The 22,522-nt window shown below is 41.9% G+C and overlaps 1 protein-coding gene and 1 long non-coding RNA gene across 3 annotated transcripts in view; both read left to right on the top strand.

Moving 5' to 3' along the window:
* Positions 1-3,206: 3,206 nt before the first annotated feature.
* Positions 3,207-22,522, top strand: part of LOC121195351 (NACHT, LRR and PYD domains-containing protein 12-like) — a gene marked incomplete at its 3' end in the record, with an annotated part of 33,908 nt that continues 14,592 nt past the window's right edge. The window contains exons 1-2 of the mRNA XM_041058781.1: positions 3,207-3,235; positions 3,491-3,643. Of these exons, the coding sequence (XP_040914715.1) occupies positions 3,573-3,643 (71 nt within the window). The remainder of the gene's footprint in view (positions 3,236-3,490; positions 3,644-22,522) is intronic.
* Positions 16,758-17,619, top strand: LOC121195364. Of its 2 annotated transcripts, none has more exons than XR_005895458.1 (4): positions 16,758-16,788; positions 16,944-17,091; positions 17,292-17,426; positions 17,529-17,619. It is a non-coding gene; the product is annotated as an uncharacterized LOC121195364 (long non-coding RNA). The 2 variants fall into 2 exon arrangements; XR_005895459.1 differs by having other exon boundaries at positions 17,195-17,426.

Below are 22,522 nucleotides of genomic sequence, written 5' to 3'. Positions count from 1 at the left end.
GCTCCTTCTTCACAAAAGTGACAATGTTCTCCTCCAGCAGCTGGAACAGAAAACTATATGAATGACACAATCAAAGTAAAACCATGGAGCCAAACATCAGATCCATGTTGGACACACTGACAATCCACTGCTCTAAAAAGTGCAGCATGGAGATTATTGTCAACACAACAGATGTCAAAGTAGTTGTTGTCCATGTACAGACCATAAATATGGAGTCCAGGTGTGTTTGATGCTGCTGGGCAGACTGAGCACTGGGAACCTCTGAGCTCTCCTGGTCCACTCTGTGGAGGAATCATGAAGAATTAGCTCACATTATGTTTGCAGCATCTGTGAGCGTTTTATGCTTTGTACACAAACAACAGCTGCTTTTATGTTCTGTGGTGACTGTCCTGATTAAAGCAAACACTACTGTGCTGTGACATTCTCAATGAGAGGAAACAAGCAATCAGTTCTGTACCTCATGACCTAGAGTCATCACAACAAGTCCACCTTTTAAATGACGAGTTTTAAGGACTCACACTGGGTTTGACAGAAGTCTCACCTCTGCTACAGGACACTAACACAAACACTGGAACTGGATAGGTGCTGAGTTACAGGGAGTTTTAGTTCTGATCTGAATGACACATATAAGAACATAAGAAGTGCTTTTCTTGAAAAGAGAAACATCAACTTTGCCACTAAAGCCTGTGTTTCAGCCTGATCATGTTCATATACTGTGTCATTCATGAAGCCTGGAGACAAAACACAATCACTTCATCTTTCATAGAAGACCAGTTATACAGGACAGCTGTCTGATAGATTTTAAACTCAGCTGCAGCTCACTTCTTTGCAGCAGAGGGAGGCTGTCCTTTGAAAGCAATGGGCTCATCCTGACATGTCACTCTTCATGGACACACAGCTGGGCTCGGGTCCATGTTCAGGTTCAGGTCCAGCAGAGTCTGGTGTGTGCTGCTGCTCTGGCCTTCAACACAACACACACAGAGCTTTGAGTGTGAATAATGATGGTGCAGTGATGTGAGTGCTGAGCTCTCACATGGAGAAGAGTCATGGACAGTTAGAGATCCTCATCTCACCTCTGAGCTTTGGTCTGGATCTCATGGTCCCCACACAGACTGCTTTTAGGGGGAGGGGCTCCCTCCTCTCTGTCCTCACACTGATTCATGAAGCTGAATTCACATCCACATCAGCTCACACACACTTTCTACCTTCATCTGGAGAGAAAACACAAATCATTCATCCGCACATCAACTGAAATCCTCCTCTCCATCATTTGTCCTGTAGAAATATCAGCTGCTCCTCCTCTTCTTTCCTCTTTCATATCAGTGTCAGTTGAATGCAGTCAGACAGCAGTGTGAGGCAGAGGAAGCTGCCATCAGCTGCTGTACTTCCACTGTCAGTCCACTAGATGGGGTCATGAAGCTGCAGTGAAGTGCAGAGCAGCACACACAGGATCCAGGGACGAGCATTTCCATTCACTGACACACAGACAGACTGAGATCCACTGGTTTTATCTGACACAATCTAAAAATCCTGCTTTCTAATTTCACTTCAGTAAAAGTACACGAGTGTAATCAGTAAAATATACTTCAACTGTCAAAAGTCAAAGTGCTGATCATGCAGAACAAACTCATTTGGTTTTTATTTCAAATCTTAATCTGAAAAGTAACTGTAGCTGTGAAATAAATGTAGTAAAACAGTGAAAGTTGTGAAGTAAAAGTATAAAGAAGCAGAAAGTGGAAACACTGGAGTTTCACTGCAGCACTGGAAGGAGGAAAACTGAACGCTGAGGCAGGGTGAGTGTTAATACAATATTATTATTATTCTACTGTCAAAGTCTCTGAGTCAGTTTTCAGACTCACAGTTAAAATAAACTAAACAGGTGAAGAGCTGCCTGTTTTTATTTCACTGTGGGCTCTGCTGGTGTGTGTGTGTGTGTGTGTGTGTGTTACTTCCTGTACTCTTGCATGTGTTGCATGTGACTCTTGATCAGACTTGTGTGTCCTGACTCTTTGTGTGTCTGAGCTCACAGTGTGTTTTACTGGTTTCCTTCTCAGACTGACTGAAGTCCAGAAGATGAGTGTTTGTGTGGAGGAAGAAGAGGACAGAGCAGAGTGTCCAGGATCCAGCTGTCTGTCTATGAAGAGTGACTGGTCCAAAGAGTATAATCCTCCAGAGTTCAGTAATGAACCTGGACCCTCAGACACAAAGTAAGAGAACTGCTACAAACCTGTGAACCTCCAAACTTTGGGCTATAACAGTGTTTAGTGTGTTGAGGTCCTGCAGTTGTCGTCTCTGCCTGTAACAGCTGCCGTAGTGTGGACAGAAAATCAGTTCTTCCTGGTTCTTCTGGCTCATCAGTGTATTAATACTGACTGCTGAGGCTGTTTGTTTCTTTGGAAATGATCTGACTAAAGAAGGAGGAGGAGGAGGAGGAGGAAGGACCTTTTGTAGGTGGATCATGTGCTGCTGGTTGTATAGGAGGAGCTGGGTGATTGGGAGCTTCCTGACACAAGGAACAAAACAGCAGATACACAAAACACTACATAGACCATGATTAAGATTTATAGGAGTAATTTGTCAACATGATTCCACTAAACTGGTACAAAGAATAAACGAGATGTGGCAGCATTGGCTTGTTTTAGTCTTTGAATCAAATAAGTTAGAAAAGAACAAATTTCTGTCTGAATGAGACGAGTTCTAAACTTTGACTCATGAGTCAAAAAAATTCTCAATGTTTTGGAAAATGAAGATGGAAAATTTGAGGAAATAAGGACTACAAATATGTCTGCTCACAGTCTTAAGCCCTGATAGCTGCATCACATCATCTGTAACAGCTTCACACACAGTTTGTCAACAACAATAATGTGCTGAGGGTCAGAGGCTGAGAAGAACGGTTGTTCACCTTAATCCACTGTCACCTGTTCCACAGACAGATCCAGATCCACTGAGTCAGCTGGGATCTTCTCTCCTATAATAATGATAATGAACATCATTCATATAGTTTATTTTACAGTACGTCTGTAAAAACACTAAGTTAAATCTGATTTAGTCAAAAAAAATTAGAACAAACAAAACACAATTTTTTGTTTTAACAAACAAAACACAATTGAAACAAGTTCTAAACTTGTAAATGTAGAGGGGAGGAGCAGGTAAAACTGAAAGTGTTCAGTCAGTCAGTTCAGACGCCATTTGACCTAAACAGAGCAGGAGAAGGAAAACTGAAGGCTGAGGCAGGGTGAGTGTTAATACAACATTATTATTATTTTACTGTCAAAGTCTCTGAGTCAGTTTTCAGACTCACAGTTAAAATAAACTGAGCAGGTGGAGAGTTTTTATTTCACTGTGGACTCTGTTAGTCTGTGTGTGTGTGTGTGTGTGTGTGTGTTGCCTCCTGTTCTCTCAGTCTTGCATGTGACTCTTGTTCAGACTTGTTTGTCCTGACTCTTTGTGTGTCTGAGCTCACAGTCTGTTTTACTGGTTTCTTTCTCAGACTGACTGAAGTCCAGAAGATGAGTGTTTGAGTGGAGGAAGAAGAGGACAGAGCAGAGTGTCCAGGATCCAGCTGTCTGTCTATGAAGAGTGACTGGTCCAGAGAGTTAAATCCTCTAAAGTTCAGTAATGAACCTGGACCCTCAGACACAAAGTAAGAGAACTGCTACAAACCTGTGAACCAAACTTTGGGCTATAACAGTGTTTAGTGTGTTGAGGTCCTGCAGTTGTCGTCACTGCCTGTAACTGTTGTGTGACGCTGCTGTGCAGCCAGGAACATGAGGGAGAGGGCCCAAATGCAGAAACCCCAGGACGGACAGATGAGTGAAGTGAAGTCCTTTTATTTAACTCAAACTCTCCGGAAAAAGTCCAGGGGCAGGAAGCAAAACTTCAACAAATAAAAAACATCCAAAATGGAGAAAAGTCCTTACTTGTGACAGAATAAAATAACAGGCAAATCCAGGACAGTGCACAGGCAGGGAAACAGATAAGACAACTAACAAAAGATTCAAGGACAAGAACAGAGACACCAGGAGATGGACCACAGGTGCAAACATGAGCTGAGACAGACTAACCGACAAAGGAACAGGGGAGCAACAAGACTTAAATACACAGGAAGTCATTTACAACAGGTGACACAAATCAGGGCGCGCAGCCAATCACCACCAAGCTGCAGTCTACATGTTCCACTGTTACACAGAGGGGAGATAAGAGAGCTGAGGACTTTCCTGGGACAAGACTACAAACACTGGGACTCAGAGCCAGAGTCTTTTATCAGGAAGACAATAGCAGCTACTCATAACTCAATGTCCTCCTCAGTGATGCCATGGAGAAATCCCTCCAAAGTAAAAATGGCCACCTGGACCTGTTTGTTCGCTTCCTTCATGGCCTGTCTCTGGAGTCCAACCAGAGACTCTTAGGAGGCCTTCTGGGTCAGACAGAGAACAGACCAGAAATCATCCAGAGAGCCATCAACAACCTGAAGGAGATGAACACAGATGATATCTCTCCTGACAGAAGCATCAACATCTTCCACTGTCTGATGGAGATGAACGACCGCTCAGTACATCAGGAGATCCAAGAGTTCCTGAAGTCAGAGAACAGATCAGAGCAGAGACTCTCTGAGATCCACTGTTCAGCTCTGGCCTACGTTCTGCAGATGTCGGAGGAGGTTCTGGATGAGTTGGACCTGAAGAAGTACAACACATCAGCGGAGGGACGACGGAGACTGATCCCAGCTGTGGGGAACTGCAGAAAGGCTGTGTAAGTCCAGACATGATCTTTAACATTATCAGTCAGTGTAGATTAGTAGTTTAGGTTTTTCAAATATACACAGAATGAAATTATTCTCATTATTCTCATAATAGTTTTATAATCTTTAGGTCAGCTGTGTGTTTTTCTGGAGATGTTTTAAATGTGTTTGTCAAATGTAGATTTTTCAGTTGGTTGTGATTATTGCTGTTAGGTTTTTCTGTTTATTTATTAGTAACTGTTACATTTTACATTCATTTGTTAATTTATTCAACTTATTTTCAGTCTTTTTGTTTTCACAAATTCACGTTTTAGGTGCTTAAACTCTACTTGAAACATAATTATGAATATTATCTTCCATTTCTGCCAATAGATCCCCATAAATCCTCCACACTTCTCCTTTAAAGTCTTTCCATATTTTGTGTTAAATAAGACAGAACCAGGTGTTTTCTCTCCTGGTGTAGAGGAGAGTAGAATCAGGAAACACACACCTTCAGCCAGTGGTGGTTTTTGGAGTGGGTGAACCGGGCAGCTGCCGGTGGAGGCATCACATGGGGGGGGCGGCACAACCATGTGAAAAAAAAATCATCTGTGCCGCTAAGCGGTTTTCTATTATCTATCATATTACTGTGTGGGGTATGAGCAAATTGGCACCCCCTGCAGCTGCAGGTGCCGTGCTCAGAAGCTGTGTGAGGAGGGGAAAGAGGAGAGGGGCGCAGGGGACAGTTCACCTCTGGGTCTCTCCCAAATGACGGAAAGGGAGGAGGGGGATCCACTGTATAGAGGAGCTTTTCAAAGCTAAAGTTGATCAAGTCGTACCTGAGGTCAACCATATCTCAGGAACGGTTCACTGGCTTTGCTGTCATCAGTATCAATCACTCAATAGGGGAGCAGATTTCGTATGATGACATTAGTGATGATTTTACATCAAGGAAGTTCAGAAAGGTCAGGTTTTAGTTTTAGCTTGCTGCTCTTAGTGCAATAGTGTTATAATTAGATTTCCTTTACAGGCTGGACCTCTACCTGAAAATAAAAACAATTAAAATCAGTTGGTTCAGATAAAATGAACCAGAAAGGACTTATATGGACAGATAATTAAAAACTCAATAATGAGTTCACAGGAACTAATGTCAGTGCAGCAGAATCATTACATCAGTCCCTGTAAAAACAACATGTGAAGTAAATAAAGCCAGTCAATAAAAGAACCACTCAGACAAAGCAGCAGTCTGGATCTGGGCCTAAAAGAGGTGACAACAACTATTAAAAATGTGTATTAAAACTTTAGGGGATACAGCCCCACTACACTGCCTTTAAATAAGTTTCATACTTAAGGACATGTGGGGGCCTACTACAGAATCCCCTGGCTCTGTCTGGTTCAGTGGATAAGACTCAACAAGGTGCAACCCTCAGTCTTCCTGTCAGATGGAAACACACATTGCTATAGAACACAGGGAAAGAGCTGAGTTTAGTTCAACCACAGCTGACTGTCTTAAAGTTAAGGCAGTTTTACTGTGTTTTACTTACTTTACTTACGTTAAAAAAAATACAAAACCGAAATACTCACAAATGACCGACGTGCTGTTTTTCTTGGGGATTAAATGCCATCGTTCCGCTTCTGGTGGTCCAGCTGAAGTCATAAATTAAAAAGCAGGTTATGCTGATTGGTTAGCCTGACCTGTCCACGAGCAGCATGCCACTTCTCATTGGTGAGCTTGGCAGGTAGGGAGACACCATGTATGTGTGAAATAGTCTGGCTGTTACCCGTGCCAATCAGCTCTGCTTGTAACCAATCAGATGGTGCTGTGGGTGGGACAATGCTGGAGACAGAGTAGTGACTGCAGACAGAGAGGCGCAGGTGCATCAGAGCCAAAATAACCCAGTTTTAAATTGATCTCTCATTAAAAAGAAGGCCGATGCCGAATATCTGCGCCGATAATCGGTCGATTTCTACTGCATAGTATGTTAAATGTATTAAAAGACACTGAACTTGTGTCAATTGACCTGACCTACTGAACAGTGCAGTCAGTGACTTCTGTCTGAAAAAAAATTAATCAAGTCTAAATCCAGTCTGTGCACTATTTATGGCAGAGACAAGTGCTTTCTGAAAGTCCTCTTAGGTTTTGAAATGAGCTGGCAGCTTTAGGGTTTCAAAGCATGTGGAGGACGTAGGAAGGGTTCCCCCAGAAATCTCCACTTTCAGCTCAGGAGGAAGCATCTCCCAGCCTACCCAGAATGTCAGCAGCTGGGCCAGTGTACCTGATGAAACTAAAAGTCATAAAATGGATTCAAGATGATATTTAGTTCAACTTTAACTGATCATATCCATCCATGAGACATAGACGCATTTGTAAAGAGAGTAATACATTAGCCAAATAAGGTGTTTATACCCATTTCAATAAACATCCTTAGAAAGCCGGTGATGCGGCATGTGGACTCCATGTCGAAGTCTTCATCATCACTCTCTGCAAATGGTCATGTGATTTTTTTTAGAGAAGCATCTTAAAGAACACATCAATGTAATTATATTAAAAGGAGAACTTATTTTGGTGAAGGAATATGCAGATCACATTCCTGGTAAATGGAAAAATAACCAGCTCAGTCATTGAAAATACATGTAAATTCATTAAGTAAAGTCACAAATAACTAACTAAATTACTGACTTACCTGGGGTATGAACTGCAGTTCAGCCATTTTGGGGAAAAGAAGTGGGACAACATCTGGCCTAGATGTCAGCAGGGGCCATACCATCACATCTTTCAGTCCCTTTCTCAACTGTTTAATTTGGCGCGCCTCCCATATTACAGCCCAAAGGCTCAACACAAATTTACAAAAAAAAAGTAGGGAAAGTAGGGAAAATGTTCATAAAAGCACAATGAAGTGCTTAATAAAATCAATTTAAACTCTAGCACAGAATATATCAGCCCTTAATAAGACATTTACACATTTTAGAATAATGTACGTCGCTATTCAGATGTGTCTTTTCCTCACTGCAACTTACTGCATGTAGTAGAAGCAGTTTGGTGACTGCCGGGAGATCCCAAGACATGGAAAGATCTGAAACTATGTCCTTCTGTTCCGGTGTAAGTTCTTCATGTTCAAGCTAAAATCAAGACCATACAATTATTACATTTGCCAAAACAATAATTTTGGCAAAGTTTTCTTTATGTTACATACCAGTTTAATAATACTCCTGATGTGCAGATCAGGACAGTCTTCTGTGACAACAGTTGCCATTTCAGGGTCCCCACTGAGCAGTACATGAATTACAGCAGGACTTAATTTGTATAACACTGTATTTGTAGAACACATCTCATAAATGTACCAGCACCATTTCAATGTTTCATCATTATTATTATTATTATTATTATTATTATTAATCCACTTGAAACCACATTATCATTATCTAGTCAAACAGAAAAGTGCTATTTATCAAGCTCCATGATAGTCAGACTCTGAGTCAGATGTGTGTCTTTCGGTTTGGAAAAATCATGTGATTTATGACGTATGAACCACTTTACTGCTTCATTCAGTATCGAAACCCTGTCATTGTTTTAGTTGTCAAATATTATAGCTTTTGTATTTAATATATATATTCAATATTTGTATTTCATTGTGTCAACTTGAAACCATACAAACGTAGTGTAGTCGAACAAGAATATGCATGGTGAATCAAATCCCAAACAATCCAGCTCTGCATCGATCCATTATCTGGAATCAACTTGACTTGATGGGCAGGGTAACCAATCAGGTGTTACGATCCACCCATTCAACTTAGATGGGCGAGTTTGACAGATAAATTCATTAAACACAGCAACACAGGACCATGAAATAATGAATTAAATAGTGAAATAATTATAATTATATATTTTTTACATAAAATGGTATTTAAATTAATTTGTTACACCTTTCATAACACCTTTATTGATTTAATTCCATTCATTCATTCATTTTCTACCGCTTAATCCTCTGTCAGGGATGCGGGGGAACTGGAGCGTATCCCAGCTTACAATGGGCGAGAGGCGGGGTACACCCTGGACTGGTCGCCAGTCCAGACCACACACTCACACCTACGGGCAATTTAGAGTAGCCAATTAACCTAACCCATGCATGTTTTTGGAATTGTGGGAGGAAACCGGAGTACCAGGAGAGATCCCATGCAGGCACAGGGAGAACATGCAAACTCCACACAGAAAAGCACCACCGTGCCGCCTTATTTAATTCCAATTTTATTTAATTCATGACACAAGTAATGAATTATTTAATGGTATATTTATTTATTTCATTGTGGCACTTCCAATCCTCAATACAAATCCTCCATAAATATCTATGACGACACTGCCATCAGGAAGGATTCAGGTGGTGCCTCTTTCCTGCAGCAAGAACATATCAGCCTTTGATAAGTCATTCATAAATGACAACATTATTTCAAGAGAGCTCAACACACTGCAACCCAAGCAAATGAAAGTTAATGGTAAAAACAGAAAAATTGCCAGTTTGAAAACGTATGCTGCATAAAACAGGGCTGCAAACACAAAAATACAAATTCTAATACAATGCAAGTCATACAGAGCAAAATATGAAGTTACAGCACAAAAGAAGTTTAAGGGGGCACAAAAACCTGATGAACTTGTTAATAGTAAAAGACTAACACAAGCAAGTAAAACTAGAAGAAGTGTATCAGCTTTTAGCCTCCCCTGGAAATTTACTTGAAATACAAATATGTTGTTGTGCGAAGAGCACTACTTCAATCATTTATCATTTGTTTGACAGCTGGGTTACTGTTTCAGAGTATGGTTGGTAGTCTACAGCAATATATCACCTATTCTGCCTATCAACAAAATGTACACGTATGTAACTTCACAGTCATTTTACCTGCCCTGTGTAGTTTCTGGAGGGTCACACTCCATGGCAGTCTCCTCATCCTTCATGGGAAACTGGGGACCACTTCCAAAACTACAGGACAAGAGGTGACAAGGCAGACAGTGATTCATCATAATTCATAATTAAGAGTAAGTAAAAGTAATTAAAAGTAAAATTAGAAATATATATTTTAACAGAAAACCGATGTTTCTAAGGGGGTGTCTTACCCCAGTTTATCCTACATGTAGATTAGAATACATTAGTGCATGATATTATGACTCCATCACTGTAGCCTTGATCCTGAAACGTAACAACAAACGAGTTTGAAAAGTATTACATTTATTTTAATTAAGCTATGCTTAGTCCAAGTTGGACTCAATTTGTTTAGGATAACCCAGCAAAAGATTTTACACGAAAACTGCAGTAACCAGAATAAGGCATTAATGTAACCGCATTAGATTCAGAAACTGAAGAAAACAATTTGTGTGAAGGCCCATCAACAAAATGTACACGTATGTAACTATTAGAACCATTAAATATGATATGACAGGAGAATGACTAAATATCATTCATTCATTCATTTTCTACCGCTTAATCCATCAGGGTCGCGTATCCCAGCTGACTATGGGCGAGAGGCGGGGTACACCCTGGACTGGTCGCCAGTCAATCGCAGGGCTGACACACAAAGACAGACAACCACACAGGCACACACTCACACCTACGGGCAATTTAGAGTAGCCAATTAATCTAACCCATGCATGTTTTTTGGATTATGGGAGGAAGACAGAGTACCCGGAGAGAATCCATGCAGGCACAGGGAGAACATGCTAACTCCACACAGAAGGGCCCAGACCGGGGTTTGAACCTGGAACCCTCTTGCTGTGAGGCAGAACAGAACAGTGCTAACCACTGCACCACCATGCTGCCCACTAAACATAATATGAAAAATACACGTACACGTATGTAACTTCACAGTCATTTTACCTGCCCTGTGTAGTTTCTGGAGGGTCACACTCCATGGCAGTCTCCTCATCCTTCATGGGAAACTGGGGACCACTTCCAAAACTACAGGACAAGAGGTGACAAGGCAGATTCAGACTGGTATCAGCATGTGCCAGTTTAAGAGCAAATAACTGGACCAAAAACCAAACTGCAAAGGCCTTGACCACCATCAGAGGCAGATCATTGTAATAGTAGAACCATTGCATATGATATGACAGGAGAATGACTAAATATCATAATGTGAAAAATACAAAACATGAGACTGTTAAATGTTAAACTCTACTACTGGATCTGAATTAATGCTGCTTACGAACATTATTCCACCTGTCACACCTTTAACTCAACCAGTGCATGCAATTAGGACTCCATCACTGTAGTCTTGTTCCCGAAACACAATCAAAACGGTCTCAAAGTGCTTTACAGAGACCCAGAGCCTGACCCCAGAGCAAGCACTTAAGGAGACAGGGACAAGAAAAAATTCCCTTTTAACAGGAAGAAACCTTGAGCAGAACCTGGTTGGGAATTGAGGAGAGGAGGAGAAGGACATGCAGCATATAAAACATGATACAAACAGGGTTGGAATACATTTACCTGGATGGGCTGTGTCCATCGCCCACCTAGCCATGGAAGAAAACAAAACACATAAAAATACTACATAGTACATTGACACAAAATGATTATTGCAATACTAAAATGTAACACTTCCACAAACACCGAGGTGCTCTATAAAAAGTGCCTGAGTCGACTTTATTTCCTTAGAAGACTCAGGTTCTTTAATGTCTGCAAAAGATGTCTCCACATGTTCTACCAGTCAGTAGTGGCCAGTACCATCTTCTTTGCAGTGGTGTGTTGGGGAGCAGGAATTAGAGTAAAGGACGCAAACAGACTAAATAAACTCATAAAAAAGGCTGAGTCAGTTGTTTGCTCCAGCCTGGCTCCATTAGAGGTGGTGATGAGAGACAGAATGCTGGGAAAGATCAGAGCAATTTTGGACAATGTCTCTTCTCCCTTTACAGAATCTTGGACAGTCTGAGGAGCTGCCACAGCAACAGACTGCTGCAGCCCAGATGTTCTAAGGAGCACTACAGCAAGTCCTTTCTACATGAGGCCATCAGACTGTATAATACACATGTAGCCTCCAGAACTGTGCTCTGAATTTTACCTGAATTTTACTTAGATTAATCTCTCTATTTATAACTGTATTGTGTTTGTTGTGTGCTGCTGGGACAAACTATTTTCCCTCTGGGATTAATAAAGTTATCTATCTATATAGCTATCTATTTAACCATAGTGTGCTAAATTACTACTTTGCATGGCTAACAGGGCCAACAAGTGATCACACATGCACACAATCTCTCTCAAATTCTTCTCATTCTGTCAATTAACCAACTCAGCCTGCACCCTGATACAAAAAAACTTCCCACACTGCAGTACTTCCACAAACTTTGTCAAATACTTGAACAAGTACATTAGTTAAATGTTGTTGTTTTGTAGTGATCAGGATGGATGGACAGAAGGACGGTCAACCCAAAAACATAATGCCTCCAGCCTATCACTGAAACAGAGGCATAAAAATCTATCCTTGTCATTTGGAACTCCATAACTTAGCCATCAAATGTCTCTCATATGAATGTTTCACACACTCTCTCTTCAAAGAGACGAGGAAATGTACTTACTTTAGATTGTGCATATGGTAGTAAAGAAGCAGTAAGTACTTAGAAGTTGTTCAAGACCCACATGGAAGTCTACAGCACGTGGATAGCACAGATAGGGACTACCCAAGTGCAGGGACAAAGCAGGCTGATGACCTGCATTGCTGCCTGCATTGAAGTTGCTTTTAGGAAATCATGTTGGCAGAACAGACTCCCGTCAGCACCGTCGGTTATTTACTGATGCATTGAACAATCACCTCTTTGATTTACCATAGTCCCTTTAGCCTCCGTTATGCTACCATGCTAGCAGGCCACGTATAAACGTGCTCGAATGCTGGAATGCTCACATGCTTGCATGTCTTTGCTCGATTTTGAAAAGTGAAACTTGGAAAACACTTACGCGATCTTCACTCATTATCTCTGATTGTACTGTATGAGAATAAAGCTTCACTGGAGTTGAGACTGGCGTCGCTTCTGATATGACGTCGCTTTCGATGCGACATCGCTTCCGCTGCCTCATTTCTGTGGTGGTCAAGGAGTCTGCCCCCCTGGCTCTGATAGTAAAGTAATACAACCTTTGTATGGTGTTTGGGTCTGTGGGCCCATTTTCATTTTTTATCAAAAGAAAAATTAAACGAACGGCTTGTAATTGGGATGAAGTAAACATCTGTTGAGTATTTTAACGTAAAATTGTTTGATTTTATGAAACTTATTTTAATGGAGAAAAGAAAGAAATTCTCCCCCTATATAAAAAACTACACATTCAAAACTACTAACATTAAGCACGTTTTACTACTGGCATTCCCTACAAATATAAATGGGTGGGCACACCAGGAGCAATTTGGGGTTCAGTATCTTGCCCAAGGATACTTCGACACGCGGACCGGAGGAGTCGAGGATCTAACCACCGACTTTCTGATTAGTGATCCACAGCTGCCCCTATATACTGCTTAGTACTATATACCAGTGAGACCTGATTGAACACTTATTCAATATGTATGGACAATATGTATGTATGTAAAACTCACCTCTTAAGTCAAAAAAGTTGAAGAAAGTTGGTCCTGTGTTCATGGTTGCATTTGTTATGTATTGTAATCCCATCTGGGAAAGAGACTGACTATTACTTACCTACCTGCCTACCTACCTACCTATTAAACCATGTAGCTTCAAGAAAAGATCTCTAGACTTTAGCTTTTTGCAATGCAAAACAGGGTTCTTATGTCCTTTGTTTTTGCAAATGGAAATCACGTAATGGCCAAATGGAAATGGGCAGGTCATTTCTAACCTGTAGAGTCATTACTTCATACATCCCCATACCTTGGAACTGACTTGTTTTTCGCGGTGATTTTTACAGTTTCAAGTATAAAGTTTACAGAATTTGCATCTCTCTGTTTTATTATTTTTTTATACAAAGCATGTACATGCACAGTACTGGTATGCCTGGCTGCTTCTGTCCCTGGGTTTGCATTTTCAGTGCTGTTGCTCATGTTGCTCTTGTTTTGCTCTCTTGAGTTTGGTTTAAAATCTCCTCTTTTATTTTGAAACCCTGGCTCTCATGTATCTGTCCTTAGTTACTTCCTGTCTTTGTCTGGTCTCCATCCATCCATCTTCTATATCCCTTGATCTGTCAGGGTTGTGAGGGAGCTGGAGCCTATCCCAGCTGACTGGTCACCACACAAAGACAGACCACCACACACGCACACACTCATACCTAGGGGCAATGTAGAGTTGCCAATTAACCTAATGTGCATGGTTTGGGGATTTTTGGGAGAACATGCAAACTCAGCACAGAAGAGCCCAGATCGGGGTTCGAACCTGGAGTGCTAACCACTGCACCACTGTACCGCCGCCCTGTCTGGTTTCCCTCCTTGGTTGATTGTCTGCCCCTGTCACATTCTGCTCTGCCCTCTCCTGCCCTGCTGCTCAGCCACACCCCCTCATCAGCGCAACTACTTCCACCTGCTGCTATCACTGCCACATTGCTCAGCCACACCCCCTCATCAGCCCAACTACTTCCACCTGCCCACCAATCAACCCAGTATATAGGCAGCCTTATCCCCTCACTCTTTGCCAGATTGTCTTCGCTCACATGCCTGACTCTCCAGCACTTGTTTCCGGACTGTTTACCTGTTATCGACCTGTTTTGCTCCTGACCTCGCTTCACGTCTCTGCCCCGGTAACCCACCAGCCTTCTGTCTTCGACTACGAGTACTGCCTGCCTGTTCTCCATTCTTCACCTGTCTGTGGCTGCTCGGCTCCCAGCTTTACCTCCCCGGCTCATCCCCTCTGTCCTCAGCTCCTCCGGATCCACGCCAAGCCCTTATTCTCAACCACCTTCCAGCAAGACTTCACCAGCAGTGAGTTAGAGACATTTCTCTTCCCTGAACTCGTGGAGCCAGTTAAGAACTGTTGGACTGATTACCTGCTCACGATCCTCCCATACTCCCTGTCTGCCCTGTTGGTCCTGTGGTTAAGTGCTTGCCTAGCACACGGGAGACCCGAGTTCGAATCCTGTTGTACTCACCTGCACTGCATCCTCTGGTTTATAGTGTGCTTGCTGAATAAAGACTGTTTGTGCTGATTTGTGCTGCAATTGGGTTTACTCTATACCTGTTACAGCCCCACCCTAATGTGTCTCGCATGTTGCCCATTATCTCATGTGTGTAAAAGTATTGTTCTCAGGTTTTCTCCAGTGTTCTCAATCTTGCGTAGTGTTCTTAGGACCACCTTGGATTCACTAATGTTACTAATCATTGTTGTTATTTGTAACAATACAATTAATTACAAACCCCTGTTGTGCAGTATTTACAAACCACACCCGACAGTCACTAGTAACAAAGAGCCCTTTGTTGCATTCCTATAATGATCCTATAAGGATATCTTAAGTCTCATTAGAGACTTTAAAATAACAGCATTTTAATCATAGTCTACGGTGTGAATGCTATGTGCTATGGCGCTTTTATGATGTTTATATGAGTGTGGTAGTATTCTTATAAGGGCTAAAATGTTTTGTCTAGGTAGTGAGTTTATGTTGAGTTTTTGTATGGATGTGTGTCACATCAGTGTACTGATCAATCAGTGTATTGATCACCCTGCAACTCGGACACTGTAGACCACATGTAGTCACAGGGGCAGGTGTGCAGCAGAGGGGTCTATGATAGGCTAAATTATAAGGCAGGTTTGCTGTTTGTGCTTGGTTATACTGCTTGGTTATACGGCGGGGTTTCCCGGAAAAACTTGGAGGCGTCGGCTGAGGCAGAGGGAACGAAGCACGGAGGGGGGGAGTCCGGTGGAATCGAGTAGAAGACGGTACGATCTGGCAAGGACTGACTGGAGAGCTGAGCCTCTTATACTCCGAGAGGGAGGTAGATTGCCACCAGTTCAATCTAAGACATATAATTCAATGAAAACCTCTGAACATTATAGGCACCATAGGAACAGCTGAATTGGACTATGTTACTTGAACACATGTACCTGTTCCAGAGCCTGATGAACAAATTGGTGTCTCCTCGTAATTTACAGTGATTCATGGGAGGATTACCTGAAGCACGTCCAGGCCCTGTCAGATGATTTGGCCTGGGGTCACCTCATCACTAACCTGGCTAAGGGTAATTTGCTAAGGCAAACTTGAGGTAACTTACTTACCTCAGTAAGACCAGGGTCAGGTGCACCCTGTTAGAGCAAAGGTGTTAGCCACTGACCAGTTTCCTGTTCCCACCATCAAGAAGGAGCTGTCGTGCATCCTGACTGTGGTGGGAAACCACAGTGGGGTTGGCAGGAATTTTCTTATACTAGCTGCTCCACTCACAGATTCTCATGGATGGACCACCCTTTTAAACAGTTTGTGGATGTTAGTAAGGTGGTGGATGGTGTCTCATGGTGAAGAAGTTTCATTCACATGAGCTGAGCTGTGATATTTTAGAGAAAGAAATGCTTACCTTCATTTCATAATTCTTTGTTGCTGTCAGCTTTAGAGCATCTCACACACATGTCCATGTCCAAAGTCTAACGCTGTACAGTGACTCACACTGTTTGAGTATTAACATAAAGTGTTCAGTGATTTAGCCACTTAATACTTTAATTTCCATCAAACTGAAAAAAATAAAAGTGACAATATTCCATCTTTGTAACCGGACATAACAACCTGGCCCGTCATTTTCTTTGCATTGTTCAGTGATGTTAAACAGATACAGATGGTTTACCGCTGCAGGCGCACACATTAATAAACTCAGTGTAAATTCATGTGTAAATTCTGCTGCCTCCTCCTGGGCCTCACCTATGCCCTAAATCTGGATTATCCCCCCAAACTTAATTCATGAGTTTTCAGTTTTTCTGGTCTCATCCACTCATAATGGATAACGGTAACATTTCTCGATGTTGATGTTTTTTGTTTGTACAGAAAGAAAGACCTCTGTTCAGCTGTGAATGATGAGGAGTTGGACCTTATTATAAGTGAAGTCCACAGAAGACATCCAAACGACAGCTACAAGTTAATGTGGGGGTCATCCGCATGCAAGAGGTTTGCATGTTCCAAGTGAGTATAATAATATGGGCATTATTTACATTTATTTTTAAAGTATTAGTTATTTAAATAAGAAAGCTGAACTTAATTAGTGAACCTAGCTAAGTTTAAGATAATGTTCATGTATGTTTCCATTTGTAATGCATCAGTCATTTTCCTCCCCTCAGTCTCAAGACTGCAAGAGTCTTTACACAGAGCTCATGGAGAAGGAGTCTACATGAGACGTCTAAGGCTGCGTGTATTAAGATGACGGCAGTATTCTGTTCCAGTCCCAAACTCTTTGTGGCATATAGATGACAACCATAAGCTAATCAGGTCAGTGATATTACCAGATAAATTATACATCTTTCTGTAGATGTGATTAGAACTGCTGTACAATAAAACTGTGCTTTTTTGTGTGTTCACAATTGCCTGACAGGTGGAGATTTGTTGTCCTTGATGGGGTGGATGGATTCAGTCAGTTAGTTGTCTACCTGACTGTGGCTGGCAATAATAGAGCTTGTATGGTCTTACAGAGCTTTATCGTTGCTGTTGAGCAGTATGGGCTCTGATAAAGTGGGGGAGAATGCAGACGTAGCAGAATTCATGATCAGGAGCAGAGGTACTGACAGGAACTCGCACATCACAGGCAGAAGTGTCTACAATCAGCGGTAAATATGTTTGGCTTATACAACAAACATACCAATTGACTGTACTTCTTTAGCATATGTCACACATAAATTTACACCTTGTCAATTTTATCCTAAACACAGAATAGAGAGGATGTGGAGAGATGTTTATGAACATGCCCTGGACCTCTTCTATCAGACTTTTACTTCATTGGAAGATCAGGCTACACTGAACAATGAAGTCCATCTTTTCGCACTGCACCGGATCCTCCTTCCACTAATCCAGCAAAGCCTTGACTCCTTCAGAAATGCTTGGAACTTTCATGGTCTTAGAACTGAAAGGAATCAGTCACCACAGCAACTCTGGAGAATACATACAGAGAGCAAGGCCCTGTGGAGGATCCTACTGAGGTTAAACAAAGATCAACTTTTAACATTTTTTAATCTGTCTGTTTCCCCAAAGGAATTATGGGAGAAAATAATGACATGAAATGAGAATAATAAATTAAACATAGGTTATAATCTCTTCAAAGTCTCCTGAGCTTTCAAAGATCCACCTCTGAGCTGTGCTATGGTGCATACTATGCATACCTGTAGTATTTTACAAAACTGAATAGGCAACATTTAATTTCTCACCGACTCTGTGACCAAAAGTAACATCTTAAATATCTAATATGACATGTCAGACTAGTTTTAAGTACAAGATTAATCATGCTTGCTCTCCATTCATGTTTATGAAGACTATGGGATGACTGGAATAGACCTCTCAGTCTTCATGGAGGCACTGTGTCAGTGCCTGAGGTTCAGCTGGCCTGTGAGCTCTCAGATGAAGAGGTTACCATTTTGCCAGCTCCAGGAGTTTCTGTAACTGATGCACTCAGATCATATGAAGAGACTGTGCAAGTTTTATCTAGAATCATAGCAGACTGATGTCCAACCTATGCTTTTATTTAGCATCTTAGAACAAGCAGGCATGAACTGAAAAAGTTTGCTTTCCTTAAAAAAATAAAGCTGTTTCCTTTGAAGCTCTACCATAATCTTGCATATGCACAGCTCCACTACTTCCTGAACTTAAACACAGTCCTTTACTTCCTGTCCCATTGTTAAGAAGAAACAGAATCTTTAAAAGTAGAATGGGAGACCGAGCCTTTAGCTATCAGGCCCTTCTCTTGTGGAACCAACTGCCAGTTTGGGTTCAGGAAGCAGACACCCTCTGTAATTTTAAAATTAAGCTGAAAACCTTTTTGTTTGACAAAGCTTACAATTAGTTGTAGTTACAGTCCTAGTTATTATGACTAAACCTATAATTAGTCATAATTATTTCTATAGACACTGTTATAGTTAAGGATTAAGCCCATAGTAGGGCTGGCTCAGGCAACTGACCCATAGAGGACCAGGTGGTCCTCTATTTTCCTCTTGTAGTCTGCCTTTGCCTCCTTGATCCCCCTCTTCAAGGTTTTCCAGGTTTTAGATTTTAAGTACAAAAACAAATCCCCATCTCCTGGTAGCTTGAGCTTCCAGGCTGGAGTCGGCTCCGATCGTTCACTTCAAAGATCCTGTTCTAAGAGTCGTTTCATTCACCACCGACACATCACTGCTTCCTAACACTCACCTTCTTAAGAGCACTGTCTCATGTCTCTTTTCTGCTGATGTCAAAGCAGATGAGGACCGTATCAGTGTAATAAGTGTAGGACAGAGGAAGTTGTCATAGTTCCTTCAATTAACCCTTGTGTGGTGTTACTCAGCCAGTGTTTGTGGGTCTGGTGGACCCGCTGCATTTTTGGGTTTTTAATTCAACACAAACAATTTCATGCTAAAATACTCAGCAGATGTTTACTTCATCTCAATTACAAGCAATATAAGGTTTTTCACATTCTGCAGTGAACACACAGACTGTTAATGGATCTCATTTTCTTCTTTTACTTGAAAAGTCATTTTGGGAGGTGTAGGGGTGTAATGGGGGCACACAATGCTCCAATGCTCCCACTTGGTGACAGACTCTCAAAGTGATTTTATAACCTCTTCAACCACAATGTTTGGATTCACAGATGAATTCAACTCCTTCACAGTCTTTAGTGTTAACTGAACAAGAGTCTTCTGCCCTCCAGTGGTCACTGTCAGTAACTACAACTCTGAGCACACAGCACTGACAATGATACTGATGTTCACACTGACATTATTCCACATTTACTGACTTATTTTAGCTCTAATGTTCATCAGTCTGATAATGACTCTCTGTATGTGAACACACATATTATTACACTGCTATAAATACTGATGTCTGACTGATGGACAAATAATCAGAGAGTTTACTGCCCTCCAGTGGTCACACTGACAAGTGTCCAACAAGACTCACACTGATTATTAGGATCAATATGTACCAATCAGTATTGATGACATCAGCAGGAAGATGAGGACTGGTCATAGTTTGAATAATGTTCCATGTATTATTCCATCCATGTTTTCAGTACAAGCAGATACACTGTAAAAAATGTGACAACTAAAAGGATCACTGTAAAATGATAAATAGGAGATGCACTGTAAAAAATTCTAACATTGATTATCAGGAAATACGCTGTAAAAGAATTTAATGGAGGCTGTGCACTGTGTAAAATGGCAACAAATGTGACACAGGATATATCCAATAAAAAAATGATGGTCATGGATGAGCTCTGGACTAACTTACAACCAGAGGATGGACTGTAAAATATTACATCAATTCAATTCAAATTTATTTATGTAGCTCCTTCCACAATCAAAACCGTCTCAAAGCTCTTTACAGAGACCCAGAGTCTGACCCCAGATCAGCACTTAAGACGACAGTGGCAAGAAAAAACTCCCTTTTAACAGGAAGAAACCTTGAGCAGAACCTGGCTCAGATGGGGGACCCTCCTGCTGATGGCCGGGCTGGGTGAAAGGAGGAAAAGGAGGAAGACAGGACAACTAGGAATGGAGGAGAGGAGGAGAAGGACATGTAGCATATAAACATGACAATGTTAGAGGGCCAGCATTCAGATTACAGAACAGTTAGTGGATACTGTGTGCTCAGCAGATTACAGTTATGATAGGAAACAGAGCACAGAACCAAGAAGCTGTCATGACTGGTAATTATTTACATTACAGTCTGCATAGAATATTAATCCAACATGTATCTGTAGCAGAATGGAACCCTTATCTTCATATTTACTGCTTGTTAATTGTTTAGTTTGTTCAGCTGTTCATTTATTTATAACTAAGTAGTGTGGCTCAATATAAATAGTACAGGCATTGTAATGTTGTAGTTTCACCACAAGAGGGAGGTGGTGGTTTGGAGTCGCTCCTGGTCAGCTGATGTCGACACGTGATTGTGTTGCTCCAATGACGCATAGACAGGAGCGCACCATGACATGACGGTTACTGAAAGTTTACTTTCACTTTCACTGACGTTTGTGGCGCAGATGATTTTCTCTGTCTGAAGGTAAATGTCCGCACTTTTTATGTTTTACTCGTCAACACTTCATGTAGTTACCTGGATTATCTGATGTACGGATTTGGATGTTGTGTTTGTTTGTTTTTATACTGCGTTGTGCTGTTTAGTTGTGTAGACTCTGAGTTGTCACTGTAAAGTCGAGGTGAGGCAGGAAGAGGTCCGTGTTCATTTTCCGCCATGTTGTGTGGATATTTGCAGTAGAAGCGGTGGAGTCAGAGTAGAAGCAGAGTGAGCTGATGGTCAGTAGCTGAACACGGAGCCTTTGTTAGTCTGTGGCTCCACTTACTGCTGACTGAAGGCAGCTTTTCCTGCCTGAATCAGCCTGTGGAGGAGGCGGACCTGAGCCGCTGCTCTCCCGCAGTCTGAGCCGCTAAATGCGGTCTGAGCTCGGCCGGACAGCGGCGGGAGAACAGCTCTGACTTTCTCTGTCATTAGATGAACTCTACGGGACTGAGCTCAGAGGGACTGACAGGGTTTTTCAGAGAGACAGTTAACACTCCATCCACAGAGTCAGAGGCCTCCTGGTCCTATCAGGACAAACTCTACCTGATGAATTAGATGATAAAGACCCAAATCCATAAATACTCTCACAATAAAGCATCTCAGTGGCTCTGATAGGTGATTATATCTCTGTGGCTGGTCACAGTACAAACAGAAAAACTGTCTGTCAGGACATATTTGCTGTTTTTATTGATGTCTATCTGTGTCTCTGCTGTTTGGTTTGGTTTGTTGTTGCTGCTTCATATAGTTCAGACTTTACTATAGAAAAGGCAGGAAAGTGCCAGGGGCCCCAACTAAAAGGGCCCCTGGAATAATATTGAGGAGAAATGAGCTGAGTCTGAGTTGTTTTGTGTGGAACAATCACCTGCAGCTTGTTTCATGAAATGATTTTCTACAGAAACACTGCAGACAAACAGACTGTCAGATAAAATCAGTGGATCTCAGTCCATCTGTGTGTCAGTGAATGGAAATGTTCATCTCTGAATCGTGTGTGAAAGATATGAAAGAGGAAAGAAGAGCCAATCAGTGGAGGAGCAGCTGATATTTCTACAGGACAAATGATGGAGACATTTAAAAACATTTATCAGTATGTCCCCTGTCCAACCAGGTGGGAAAAGACACTGGACCTGTGCTATGGGTCGATACAGGGGGCTTATAAATCTCTTCCACAGCTGTGTGCATTTGCTGCCCACATAAAAAACTGTTTTAAAGAGGGAGAAGAAAAAGGTGGCAGCCGTGGTGCAGCAAGTTAAGAGTGCGGCTTTGGATTTGGACTGGCCTGAGATCGGAGGGTCGTTGGTTGTGGTAAAGGAGACGCGCCTCCCCTGCCTCTGCGTCCATGACTGTGGTGCCCCTGAGCAAGGCGCCACCCCAGCTCCCCGGGTGCCTCACTGGGCAGCCCCCTGCCCCAGCGTCTCTAGTGTATGTGCATATGTATACTTGTGTGTGTGTTTCGTTCACTTGGTGTGGGTAACATGCAGAGAGTCATTTCCCCAGGAGGGATCAATAAAGTCATTAAAATTAAAAAAAAAAAGATCTTGGACATAAAGGTCTGGACAGATTAGTCTGTGCTCTGTCTCCAGGGATGTTTTAACTGCACAGACTGGGATGTTTTCACACAGTTCTGTGGGGATGATTTGGACTCAGTGGTGGACAAAACATGCTCATA

The sequence above is a fragment of the Toxotes jaculatrix genome, chromosome 16 (assembly GCF_017976425.1).
Source record: "Toxotes jaculatrix isolate fToxJac2 chromosome 16, fToxJac2.pri, whole genome shotgun sequence".
Taxonomy (NCBI): Eukaryota; Metazoa; Chordata; class Actinopteri; family Toxotidae; genus Toxotes; species Toxotes jaculatrix.
The sequence above is the reverse complement of the archived record's forward strand: the minus strand, read 5'-3'. Positions and strand labels throughout refer to the sequence as shown.